The sequence below is a fragment of the Rhineura floridana genome, chromosome 9 (genome assembly GCF_030035675.1).
Source record: "Rhineura floridana isolate rRhiFlo1 chromosome 9, rRhiFlo1.hap2, whole genome shotgun sequence".
Taxonomy (NCBI): domain Eukaryota; kingdom Metazoa; phylum Chordata; class Lepidosauria; order Squamata; family Rhineuridae; genus Rhineura; species Rhineura floridana.
In genome coordinates, this window is record NC_084488.1 from 32,141,962 (window position 1) to 32,155,612 (window position 13,651).

Genomic DNA, 13,651 nt, shown 5'->3' on the forward strand with positions numbered 1-13,651 from the left:
CGTCTTGCGGACTTAGGAGTTGGAGGCACTGCTTGGCGGTGGCTGTGCTCCTACCTCAAGAATCGTCTCCAGAAGCTGGTGCTTGGGGAGCATTACTCGAGTCCCTGGATACTCCAATATGGGGTCCCACAGGGTTCAGTTCTGTCCCCCATGCTCTTTAATATCTATATGAAGCCGCTGGGCGAGGTCATTAGGAGATTTGGAGTGCGTTTCCAGCAATATGCTGATGATACGCAGCTCTACTTCTCCTTTTCATCTTCTTCAGGTGAGGCTGTTAATGTACTAAACCACTGCCTGGCCGCGATAATGGACTGGATGAGAGCTAATAAACTGAGACTCAATCCTGACAAGACTGAGATGCTGTTGGTGGGAGGGCTCTCTGCCCAGATGGTTGATGCCCGACCTGCCCTAGATGGGGTTACACTCCCCCTAAAGGAGCAGGTCCGTAGTTTGGGGGTCTTATTAGATCCGCTCCTGTCACTGGAGGCTCAAGTAGCCTCGGTGGCACGGAATGCGTTCTACCAGCTTCGGCTGGTAGCCCAACTACGACCCTATCTGGATAGGGAGAACCTTGCCACAGTTATCCATGCTCTGGTAACCTCTAGATTGGACTACTGTAATGCACTCTACGTAGGGTTACCTCTGAAGACGGTTCGGAAACTTCAACTGGTGCAGAATGCTGCGGCCAGAGTTCTTACTGGGACAAAAAAATTTGATCATATAACACCTGTCCTGGCCCAGCTGCACTGGCTACCAATATGTTTCCGGGCCAGATTCAAAGTGTTGGTTCTTACTTATAAAGCCCTTAACGGCATCGGACCGCAATACCTGGCGGAACGCCTCTCCCGCTATGTACCTACCCGGTCGCTGCGCTCGACGTCGAAGGCCCTTCTCCATGTCCCAACGCATAGGGAGGCACGGAGAACAATAACTAGAGCTAGGGCCTTCTCAGTGGTGGCCCCCGAACTATGGAACGCCCTCCCTGATGAGATACGCCTGGCGCCTTCTTTGCTATCTTTTCGGCGCCAGGTAAAGACCTATCTCTTCGCCCAGGCATTTTAAAAATTTTAAAATTTGAATTTAAAATTGAAAATTTTTAATTATGTTTTATTGTGTTTTTGTATTTTAACCTGTTTTATTATGCTGTGCACCGCCCTGGGAGCTTATTGCTATAGGGCGGTCTAAAAATGTAATAAAATAAAATAAAATAAATAAATAAATCACTGCCTCCATGTATGGGCCTGCCTGTCCTTGCTTTCCTTCCTACCTTTTTTGCCACCTAGCAAAAATACGATCCTATATCAGTGAGCTAATTAGTAAGTCTATCAAGGAAATCAATTAAGTGAATTTTAACTGATTAACTGATATGCAGCAATCCTATGGACATGTCTACTCAGTAGTAAGAACTACTGAATTCAGTCCATTTATGGCAAGGTAAGTGGCTACAAGATTGTTTCCTAAACATAAATGTCATAAATGTATAAATGACTAAACTAGCCTTTGTCAAGGTGATGCCCTCCAGATATTTTGAACTACAACTCCCATCAGTCCCAGCCAATATGGCTGGATGGATTAAATCATCCTTGTTTTTTAGAAGTTCAATTTATGTTGCAGCATCACCCATCTTAGAAGAGGCATTCCCTCCTGCGTGAGGCTAGAGAAAAGTGTATTTTCTATTTACTTATTTAGAAAAAAGGATTTAAAGACTACTGAATTAGAAAATTCTGTAAAATTATTAATAAAACACAGTTAAAATCAGTAAAACTGTTAAAAACAAAAAAAAGTTAACAATTGCTCTTTTAAAAATTAGGTAACTAAATTGTATGTCTGGAAGGTCTGCTGAAATAAAAAAAGTTTTATTTTTCTAAGATAGTGCCTGGCATCTGTAGCTTCTTCTATAAAAGCTATTCACGGTTCTAATAAAATATGTTGACAAATTAACTGGTGATTCTTTTTGCCAATTAAAAAGGTTTTAATTGACTAATCTAGCTGACTAATCTATTAAAAGTCACAGTCTTACTATTTTGAAGCACTGCCTGAGGACCTAAGGCTGAGGGGGAGAGGAGAAGGGAGTGTGGAAGAGAACCTAATCATCATGTTGCCGGGTAGTTAACAATGACTTTTGGTTCTGCATGGTTAATTTTAAATCAAGCACTTCATGCTTTCTCTTTACTTTTACAAAGCAGGCAATGTTACCTTTACTTCTGTCTTCCTACGAATTCTCTTTATACCATTATCATATTTTCCTTCTGAACCTGTGGGGAAAAAGAGATAGAGAACTCTGATTACCAGAAGTCTAGGCTCCCAACTGCAGCGGAGCCTCTGTCTGTGTCCATGGAAGAGACAGGGTAGGGACCAGAGGACCTGTCACATGTGCAGCCTGTGGTGTTGGCTGGCATTCAATTGGCCATGCATTAAGCTTGGTTCTCTATGCCATCTTATACCATTCTGTGAGGCTTCTCAGGGCCTGTGGAAAGGGAGTCCTTATGGCCAAATTTGCCATTCCATTTTCTGCCTGTGCACCTCCCCCCCATTTCAATCTGCTATTTGTGGAGCGTTCCAGTGCATGCACAGCATTGGAGGCATTTAGTACCTTTCTAGAATGGGTGGTCAAACACTGCAATAGACCCTACACACTGGTAAAAAAACAAAAAGCATATGTTATGGGAACTATAACCACTCTTCAGTCATCTTAACTTTATCTGCTAGTTTATGTCTCTGGGCAGAATATTTTATACCCACCTAGCCACCTGGGCCATAGCAATCATGATGGCCCCACACCATCACATACAGATCACCACTAGGGGCATGAAAGAAGTCTTAATGCATTTACTGGGGTTTGCATTTGGCAAGACAAGATGGAGCTAGAGGTAGACCTGCAGATCCAGTTGGACACATCAGGCAGCCTGGTGTAATGGGCCATCTCAGACAATGGCATAAAATATACCTAAATTATGCTGAAATCATTTACATCTGCTTATATTTGTTTAGAATATGCTTAAGATTTGCTTAGAATATGCTTAAGATTTGCTGAAATAGCCTATAAAGTCTGCTTCAAGCATAAGAACCAAATGGTAAGAAAGTAGTCTAAAACTGCCCCCCCTTTTCCTCCATCTTGTGATTAAAGCTGTAGTTTTCCTATGAAAACGGCTGGAACACATAGAGATAGGACACATAGGCAGGCAGCCAACACTCAATTGGCGTTTTTAGGAGGAAGTTCTTTATATGGTATGGTTAACACCAACACATTCTATTCTACTAGTAGTTTACATTGAGCATTCTTGCCATCTCTAGAAGAAGGCAGAAAAGTCACTAGTGCCGCCTCTAGTAGACAGCACAACTGATAAGGCCATGGGAACAAGTTTTCTCTATGATAAGAAAGAGTATAAAAGGCCATGTCTTAAAGCACTCATTACCCCTCAGCTCTGCTGGAGTGGGGGGATGAAGAATGCAGGAGAACCATCCATCTGTGACATCTAATGGGTGACATGTATTTCTATGTACTTTGTAACTTTGGCTTTGTAATATGACTTTAGAGTTTAATTCAGTCCTTCATCTATTGTACCTTGTTTTAACTAAGATGTGCCTTCAGAGTCTTTTACTTTGATGTTAAATGGATATCCAGCAACTTGTTTCATGCTGATAGATATTTCTATTTTTCTGTTTCTGCAATGATGGCTAAGGCCACCTAGAATGCATTTAATTAGTTGTGATGTGCAAGATATGAATACACAGCATATATACAATATATGTATAGAAAGAGACTTTCCTCTTTCAATAAGCCTTTTAAGTTGAGACCTTTCCCAGTCTGCATCTGTGTTAGAATTGCTTTTAATATGTTTTCGTTAATAATGTTTTTAACCTTTTTTTTAAAAAGTTGTTTTTAAATTTTTTTAAAAAAATGTTTTTAACGTTGTTTTAATGTATTTTAAGGTCTTTTTATGATGTTTTAAAGTGTTTTTAGCATTTGCTGCCCTGGGCTCTTGCTGGGAGGAAGGGCGGGATATAAATCAAATAATAAATAAATTATAAAGACTGTTCTCTTGTCTAAAGTCTAACTCCCAAATAGAAAATTTCTGGTATCTCCCAAGACTCAAGAATTCTTGAGTGGGGTCTCCTCTATTCTCCACCTGCACTAGACAACTGCTGTTGATAACCCATGAGCTTAGGTGAACTAACATTCAACATACAAGGAGGAAGGGAGAAAGCAAGACCCTGTGCATTCACTAGCAAGAGGGCTGGTCTTGCTGATATCACTGGGCTGCAGTGTTTTCTTTCAAGGTCAGTGGTGTGTGATGGCCATGGGACAGGGTTGAAAAAGGCATTAACAGGGGCCTAATGTTTCTTGAGTTCTTCTCTATTTTAGTAGCAGTTCATATCTGGCAGGATGAGCTTTAAAAAGGAAAGAAGGTCTGCTGGTGACAACCAGTCCACAGTGCAGTCATCTCACTTCAACAGGTAAGGAGGCTGGCCAGGAGCTTTTTTTCTGGTGTGCTTCTGTGCTAACATCATTTTTTCAGTGAAACACATCCCCAGAGTGGACAATGGCATAGTGGACACCTTGTCTTGATTTTAAGAAGACAAATTCAAGATGCTGGCTCCTGGTACAAATTGTGATCCAGACCCCTTTCCAGCAGGAATTGGGGAACACAGGAACAGAAAGTTGGACTTACCATGAAGTGTCCTTCTGGTCAGTGGAGAGTAGAACAGACAGGAATGGGTTAACTCCTCTTCCTGGAGGCAGAATCAGCATTATAACAAAAATTTTAGCTGGTGGTCAGTCAGAAGGGGGAGGAACCTTCTCCCGTTCTCCAGTTTGTGACTCAGCTGTAAAAAACTGAGTACTGAGCAGCTGGCCACTCCACATACATGAACTTGAACCTTGAGACTTGAACAGTGGGTAGAATAAGATCAAACATTAACAAAGCAGACAGTGCCAGGAAGGAACGTAGGAAGCCCTTACTACTCTGTCCAGAGGGTGAGCGACCGGCGGTCACCTGAGGGTTTCCAAAGAGGTGTCCTTCCACCCCACAGCCTAGGTTTTGCTACAGGGTGGGGCTGTCTGTTCCACTCTCCAGTGACCAGAAGGATACTTCATGGCAAGTCCAACTTTCAATTGTCTTTCAGTGGAGGAGTGGACCAAACAAGAATGGGATGTACCTGACCAGTGACCCCCCCCACATCTTAGGCCACCACTCTCTGAAGAACCCTTCTGCCAAAAGCAGCTTTGGCAGAAGCGAACTTATCCACTTTATAGAGTTTGATGGGTGAGCCCAGGTGGTGGCTCTGCAGATTTCCTCCAGCAGGGCATCCTTGTGGAGTGCTGCCGTGGTGGCAGCCCCTCTAACTGAGTGCTCAGTAATCCCTGGAAGGGAAGCTCTCCCTTTTGCCTGATAACCCTTAACCATGCAATCCCTCACCCAGCCGCTGATGGTGGACCTGGACACCTTTAATCCCTGAGCTCCCTGTTTAAAGGACACAAACAGGGCCTCGGACCTCCTGAACAGTTCTATATGGTCCAGGTACATCCAAAGTGCCCACCTAACATCGTATTTGTGCCACTTCTGCCTGCGATGGACTGGGTTGGAGCAGAAGTTGGGTAGAGAGATGTCCTGTCCCCTGTGGAAAGGGGAATTGACCTTGGGGAGAAAATTGAGGTCAGGGCAAAGAACCACCTTGTCTGGGTGGAAAATGCACAGCTCCTCCTGGATGGAGAGGGCCCCCAGTTCCCCGACCCTCCTGAGATGATTGCCACAAGAAAAACTGTCTTGAGGGTGAGGTACTTGATTGGTATGGAATGTGCTGGCTTGAATGGATATTGTGAGAGAGCTCTGAGGACTAATGAAAGATCCCATGAGGAAAACCTGTGTTGCACTGGAGGTGACAGCAGGGTTGCCCCTTGGAGAAAGCATTTGACTCGAGGTGAGAGGAAATGGAATGGCCCTCCACCATTGGAAACACACTGCCTAGGGCCGCTCCCTGTTTCTTGAGCATGTTGGGGGCCAGCCCCTGGTCCAGACCATCTTTCAGGAAGTCAAGAATGGTGTGGACATGGCCTTCTGTAACAGGTAACTCTGTGTCTACACCACCTGTTGAACGCCTTCCAGGTGAGGTCATAAGTTCTCTGAGTGGATTGTTTTTGAGATGCCAGAATGGTGGAAACAACCCTCTCAGACAGCCCCTCTTCACTTAGCCACTGCTGCTCAGCCTCCAGGCATAAAGCTGGAACCACTCTGGGTCTGGGTGAAGGATGGGGCCTTGTGAGAGAAAATCTGGTCTGGTGGGAAGGTGCCATAGCGGGCTGAAGCTGAGGTCCACTAGGTTGGAGAACCATGGTCTCTGTGGCCAGTGTGGAGCCATGAATATCACCTAGGCCCAGAGAACTTGGATTCTGCAGAGCAGTCTGGACAGTAGAGGTAGAGGCAGGAAGGCATAGAGAAGTCCCCGAGGCCACGGGGCTGGCAGGACAACTGTGTCCTGGGTGTGTGGATCCCAGCCTTCTGCCATAAACTGGTCCAGTTGGGCATTCACCGATGAGACAAATAGATCTATGCATGGAGGCCCCACTTCCGAGTGATCTCTAGGAACATGTCCCAGTAAAAGGCCCACTCTTCCTGGTGGACTTGTTCCCGACTCAGCCAATTGGTTTGTGTGTTCAGGATCCCCTGCACATGTATAGCTGAAATGGAAGCAGGTGTCTTTCCAGCCACTGGAACAGCAGGTTGGTCTCCTCCTGAAGAGGGTCTGATTTCGTGCCCCCTTGTTTGCAGACACGCAATTTGGTCATGATGTATGTGCTTACTAGCACGAGTCTGATAAAGAAGAGGTAGGAACTTCTGGAGTGCTAGTCGGATCACTCTGAGCTCCAACCAGTTGATTGTATGGCACCGCTCCTGCGCTGTCCACTTCCCCGTGTGATGTTGGAGCAACAGGTTGCTCCCTAGCCATAGGCTTGTGTCCATATTGACTATCAAAACTGTTGGGACTCTGAGGGAAAGGCCTTTCTCCAGATGAGCCAAATGTCTCCACCGCTGGAGGGACTCCCACACATGCCTTGGGAGGGTGATCTGGTCCTGATATGGAAGTAGCATCCACTGCAGGGCTCTTGAGTGGAAGCATGCCCATGGCACCAAGTCTATGGCGGCTATCATGGAGCCTTGCATCTGAGCCAGTTCCATCAGAGGAGCCTGTCTGCCTTGCAGGCACATGTGCAGCTGGTGCAGAAGCTTGTCCGTGCGTTCAGTGGACAGGAAGAGCTTGCTTTGAGCTATGTCAATGACCACTCCCACATGTTGAAGGTGCTGGGTAGGGATCAGATGGCTCTTGTCCCTGTTGATGATGAAACTGTAGTTCTCCAGACACTAGATGGTCATCTCAAGATCCCGTTGCACCACTGTTGCTGAAGAGACCCTCACCAGAAGGTCATCCAGGTAAGGGTATATGTGGACTCCCTGAGTGCAAAGGTGTGCCACTACTGCGACCATGATTTTGGTGAACACCCATGGAGACGAGGTGAGGCTGAAGGGCATGGCCCTGTATTGGTACTGGTGGTGGCTGTGTGCAAAGCGGAGGAAGCATCTGTGCTGTTGGAGAATGAGGACATGCAGGTACACCTCTGTGAGATCTATAGATCCCAGGAAGTGCCCCGGTTGAATGGCTTCCACAATAGACCTGAGTGTCTCCATCTTGAACATTTGTCCACAGGAAGCAGTTCAGGAACTTTAAATCCAAGATGACGCGGTAATTGCCATTTTGTTTGGGGACTGTAAAGAACACAGAGAAGATTCCTGAGTACTGCTGATGCTCTGGCATGGGTCCTATGGTGTCTACCTCAAGGAGGTGAGAAATGGCATCCAGGGTTCTCTGCAGCTTAAGAGCATAAGAAGAGCCATCTAGTCCAGCATCCTGTTCTCACAGTGGCCAACCAGGTGCCTGGAGGAAGCCCGCAAGCAAGATCTGAGTTCAAGAACACTCTCCCCTCCTGAGGCTTCCAGCAACTGGTTTTCAGAAGCATACTGCCTCTGACTAGGGTGGCAGCAGCCAACATGGCTAGTAGTCATTGATCGCCCTGTTCTCCATCTGCTTCTCCGGCTGATACAATAGAGGAGCTGTCCTCCATCTGTCCTGTGGGATGGTAGCAAACTAGGGCATAGCCGGACTGGATGGTGCTCAGTATCCACTTGTCTGAGGTGGAGGCTGCCTAGGTATGTGTGAAAAAGTGAAGGCTGTCCCCCACCTGGGCCGTCCTGGTGTCATGCTTGGCTTTATTTGACACTGGGCTTGGGGTTTTGACAATGTTTATTGCCTCCCCCCCTCACTGGAGGAGGGTATGGAATAGCTGAGCTGGTGGAAGGAATTCCAGGAAGAGTTCCAGGACCCATGGAACTGTTGAATAGTCCTGTAGCTAATTGGATAGCCCTTGGGGTGAAAGGAATGTGAAGTCTTCTTAGGGGACTTGTCATCCTTCCTGAGAGTGGAAGGAAGAACCTTTTTATCCTTGGTCTCCACCAAGTGGTGCTCTAGAGACTTGCCAAAAAGTTGACCACCCAAGTAAGGCAAAGCTGCAAGGCGGGCTTTGGAGTAATGGTCCACTTCCCACTGTTTCAGACAGATAGTGCATCTTACTACTACTCCATATCCAAGTGCTTGTGCTGAGTCCTGTAGAATGTCCAAGGAGGAATCTGCTAGGAATTCAGCTGTTTTTGCCAATTTGTGCAGCCCCTCCCTGACATCAGGAGGCACTTCTATTAGCAGCACTTTACCCACTTTACCGCAGCCCATGCCAGGAAAGAGTTGGCTGCCGAAGCTCTCATGGCCAATGCGGGTGCTTCATGTGCACGTTTTAAGATAGCCTCACTGCACCTGTCACTTTGGTCTGAAAGAGTATCTGTTTCTTCTTTGGGGATAGCTGGCTTGGCCCTGAAGGCAGATACAGGCTCGTCAATGGCCGGGACTTGAAAGGTTGCCACGGTCGTGGCAGGAAATGCATATATCTTTTTGGACACGGCATGAGGAGCTTTGGATTTGGCTGGATGATCCCATTCTTCCTTAACAATGTCCTTGAAGAACTTTGGAAAGGGAATGGCCACCTTCTGATCCCCTGATGTGGGGAAGATGTCTGAAGCTCCCTGTTCCCCTTACTCTAGTTCCCCCTCCTGAGGAGTTTCCTTAGGAGGGTCTAGCTGAACACAGGCCATAGCTTTAGAAATCAAAATAGGATAGGAGTCAGGAGAATACAGCGTCTTATGCACCGGAGATGGCATGGGGAATTCTCCCCTGAAAGTTCCCCCTCTTCCTTCTCTGAGTCTGATGCAGCAGATGATGGGGGGCAACCTCCCCCGAGGATTCTGGGCTAAGGGAAAGTTAGTCAAGTGGGAACCCGGAACTGGAGAGTCTTTTGCATTTATCTTTGTGAGGTTTAGGTTTCTGTAAGGAGCCCCTTCTATTACTCTTCCCCCTTCCTCTATCTGAGTTGGCATCCAAGAAAGAGGAAGAGGATGAGGAAAATGAGAAGTAATCACAGCAGAATGCCCTGGAGTGCTTGGAGCTTTTTTCCCTATATGCACAGGCCCAACGCTTGGCTAAGGAAGCCCCCACCTCCCTCATCATGGCCTTGTTAAGCCAGACCAGCATGGCTGAAGAGGTAGAGGACTTATCTAAATGGTGAGATTTGGCACACTTTTTCCTGCAGGAGTCATGTGCATCTTCCCCTCCCCCTGGCTGCGTAGAAGGGAGCTGAGAAAATGAAACTATTTCCGGTGGGGAGTCCAGCACACTTCCCACCACTGAGGTGAGGGTGACTAGAAGCAGAGAAGCCCCCTCACTCAGGGACCCATCTTCCTCTGCCAAGGCGTGAGATAAGCTGTCTCTCCCCCAAAGCCTAGTTAAAATCCCAGCTGAAAAGGGAAGAGGCTGGGGCTGGAGCTGCCCACCCCATAGAAAAGCTTAGTGGCATTACCTGAAAAACAAGGCAGCAAGGAGGCCAACTGTACTGCAGAGGCCTGCTGCCCCCGGGGAGGGTTGAATCAACAAAAAGCCTTGGATAGTGAGGGACCAATCCCTGCTCCTCCCAGGCTCTTAAGCGGCAATGCTCCTGAAAGCTTCCCTCTCCTTAGAACCACGGAAGAGCATTCCGATTAAGGGCAGCAGGGGGAGGCGTGAGACAGATCCTGGCCTCCGCTGAGCCTCTTCAAAAAAACAATCCCAGTCTTCCTCCTTCAAATCTGCCTATTCACGTAGGGTGGGAAGTGAAAGAAGAGATAGGCAGAAGACTGCACTGCAACTGCAGTTGATGACGAAAAGCTCTCTGAGAAGAACAGAGAAAATAACTAAACTGTTCCTGAATCCCTTATGTGGACCCAGGAGGAATAGGTTGACCCTGTTGCTCACTGAAGGAGTCCAAAACTGGAGAACAGGAGAGGGTTCCTCCCCCTTCCGGTTGGCCACCAGCTAAACCTTTTTTTATAGTGCTGACTCTGCCTCCAGGAGGAGGAGTTAACCCATTCCTATCTGATCCACTCCTCTGCTGACCTGGGAAAGACACTCATGCAGGGAGCATTACAATCTGTATCAAATTCCACAGTCTAATCATATGTGGCTGCCTTCACTGGTTTCCAGGCATTCATATTACCACAGATGGCCTCTAAAACTTACTCTCTCTTAAGTGAATTGGCTTTGTCTACAAAACCATGACAATATGCCTAGCAGCCATATCCTTCTTTAGCATAGCACAGGGCTTCTGATCCTCACAGCTCCTTTGGAGAGTTGCAGGGCAGACATCATGCTAGCTCTTCAAAGCTGGACAAAAGCGACAAATAACAAGAGAGCTCCTTGGCAGACTACCCTCAAATCTCTCAAAAGGTGTGCTACTCACAAGCAGCCTTCTCCATTGTCTTCTATTGTGCCCTCAGGGTGAGAGAATAGGTGTTTACCTTCTGGTGTGATGGATCTGTTCAGACTGCCTACAAGGTGTAGCAATCCTCTCAAGGGGGCTCAGCATCCATATAACAGGGTCCAAAACTGATCAGCTGGGCAGTGGGCAGTACATTTACATGCACACAGCCAAAGGCTGAGACTACTGCCCAGTGAGGGCTACCAGTGCAAAATTGTCCTTGTATTGGGAGTTGTGACGTCCTTCCCCAGCACCACCTGTGCAGCTCTCACTTGGGGCTACCAGCAGACAGGAACATCAGGTTTATTCTTACCCTTTACAGCTCTAGCACAGATCTCCCTAGATCCCACTGCTAGGCAGCACCACCAGTCACTTCCTGTAACCCAAACTCCCAGAGACTTTGCCTAAGTCTCTCTATAGCTTGTTACTTTGTGACTGTGTGCCTATGCTGTTCCCAACCCCCTTGTATCTTTATATTTAAAGCATACAACTCTGGGTTGCTCTGGATACGTGACTTGTTACAATCTCTCCCTTCACCGCTGCCACCATTAGATACAGTTTCTGTTCAGCCTTGGTAATTACCTTGCCCTCCCTTCTGGTCTGTATATTCCCCCAGCCAAGGATCAGGCCTTTGGTAAATCAAATAAGTATTTACTGAATATCAGAAATAACAAGATTACTTAAGGAATGTTTCACAAGCGTATGGTTTCATCTATATTCTGTTAGGTACTTGACTTTTTACTAATTGCCTCAGAACTCCGACTCACTCTCAACACCACCACCTCCAAACCTCCAACCTCTCTCTCAACCTCTCAAAAACACCACCTCAACCACAACCTCCTAAACCTTCTAAACACCACCCAGATTCAACTGTCATTCTTCCATTTATACTCCCAGCCATTCAAACGCTCAGCCAATCATCCAGCATTCTACTGCTCATGTACTCCCCCCTCCTCTTTCACTCTACTTACCATATATCGTCTATTTAAACAGCACTTACCATATTTACAATATAAGCAGGAACATCACAGGAGTCAAGGCTTATTTGACAGCTTTTTGGTTATCACACTATGGGAACCTTATGCCAGTTCCTATGTGCCATTAATTAAGCTGAGTAGAGCACAGGATTGGGCTATTTGAAATGTAAAAGTTGGATGTCACAATAATAATAGTTAATGATCTAAGTACCTTTACAGACAAAGGGCAGAAAAAAGGCACAATCAAACCAAAGCTAAGCACAGTCCCATTGATTTCAATGGGTAATAGTAAAAAACTTCATTCAATGGGATGTGAAAGTGTTTAACTTTGGCTGGATTGTGTCCTAATATCTGAAATGTGGCTAGGGTCCTTATAACCGCCCAGAGAGCTTCGGCTATGGGGCAGTATATAAATGTAAGAAAGAAAGAAAGAGAGAAAGAAAGAGAGAAAGAAAGAGAGAAAGAGAGAGAGAAAGAGAAAGAGAGAGAAAGAGAGAGAAAGAGAGAGAAAGAGAGAGAAAGAGAGAAAGAGAGAAAGAAAGAGAGAAGCATTCCAGAATTCAAAATGTTCTTACTTATCAGTTGTACAGAACCAACCAGAGGTTTATTTACACCTAAGAAAACATAATTATTTACAATGCAAGTAATTGTGGGAGAGAATGTTAAAAGATGAAAAAAAACTGCATTTGTTTAATCCTAGACAGAGTACTGGATTAAATCAAATACCTTCTGGGTTGATATTCCCTTTGTACAACTGATACTCAGGTAACAGGGTACGCCGGAGATACCTACTCTTTAGTGCAGGATTTTCTAAAATACTTTCACACGTTACTGAATGCAGTCATTTTCTGGAGAAGGGCTGTAGCTCAGTGGAAGAGCATTTGCCTTACATGAAGAAGGTCCCAGTTTCAATCCCTGGCATCTCCAGGTATGCCTGGGAGAGACTCCTGCCTGAAAACCTGGAGAGCCACTGCCAGTCAGTTTAGACAATACTGAGCTAGATGGACCAATGGTCCAACTCAGAACAAGGCAGCTTATGTTCTGTTAAATTTGCTGGGAGTGCTTCATTACCTTTGTTTTCCTGTTCACTGAAGACTTTTCTTGCCTCAGGTGAACAATATGTTACTGCAGCTATCTGTTAAAATAATTAAGGAGAAACATTATGTAAAATTCAGAACCATTTGCTTAAGGAAGGTATCCATATCCTTTATCAATATTGCTGTTATACTCAGTTAACAAGACTTTAACATGTGCTGTAAGAATAATACATTAATTAATTCAGGAACTGATTCATGTCTCTATTTTTATAATTTGTTGTTATGGCATCAGTTAAAAGCATGCCACTGTTAATTTTATTGCACGTAATACTGTAAATGAAATATCAGGATAAGTATGTAATAAGAAACTGTCAGCTTTAAGAATTGACCAGCTGACCAAGAATTACATGGTTGCCACACACACATCTTTTTTTCCTCCCAGACACTAACTTCAGATAACCAGTAGCAGCACATTATTATTATTAGTTGCTTTTCCCCAAAAAATGAACTCAAAGTGATTTACAAACAAGTTGCCTGTGATGGGGAAGAACCGTAGAGCCATCCTCATGACACCAGCACCGCTGCTGCTTACCTGGATGGGGAGGCAGTGAGGTCAGGCCATGTGGCTGCACTACCAATCTGGTGCTCCTGCTGATGCACCCATACAGCCCCATCCTTACTTCCACACCACCCCAGTATCGTTCAGGTAAGCAACAGCAACATCAGTGGCTCTGCCCCACCATATA

The 13,651-nt window shown here is 45.8% G+C and overlaps 1 protein-coding gene across 9 annotated transcripts in view; it reads right to left on the reverse strand.

The window, feature by feature from the left end:
* The window catches only part of LOC133364279 (cyclic nucleotide-binding domain-containing protein 2-like), a 94,001-nt gene that overhangs the window by 14,871 nt on the left and 65,479 nt on the right, over window positions 1-13,651 (reverse strand). For 7 of the 9 annotated variants that reach the window (XM_061584630.1, XM_061584628.1, XM_061584636.1 and 4 more), the window contains 2 exons: window positions 12,940-13,003; window positions 2,197-2,255 (listed from right to left, as the gene is read on the reverse strand). In XM_061584630.1, the coding sequence (XP_061440614.1) occupies window positions 2,197-2,255; window positions 12,940-13,003 (123 nt within the window). The remainder of the gene's footprint in view (window positions 1-2,196; window positions 2,256-12,939; window positions 13,004-13,651) is intronic. The other 2 variants (XM_061584634.1, XM_061584633.1) reach the window with 1 other exon arrangement.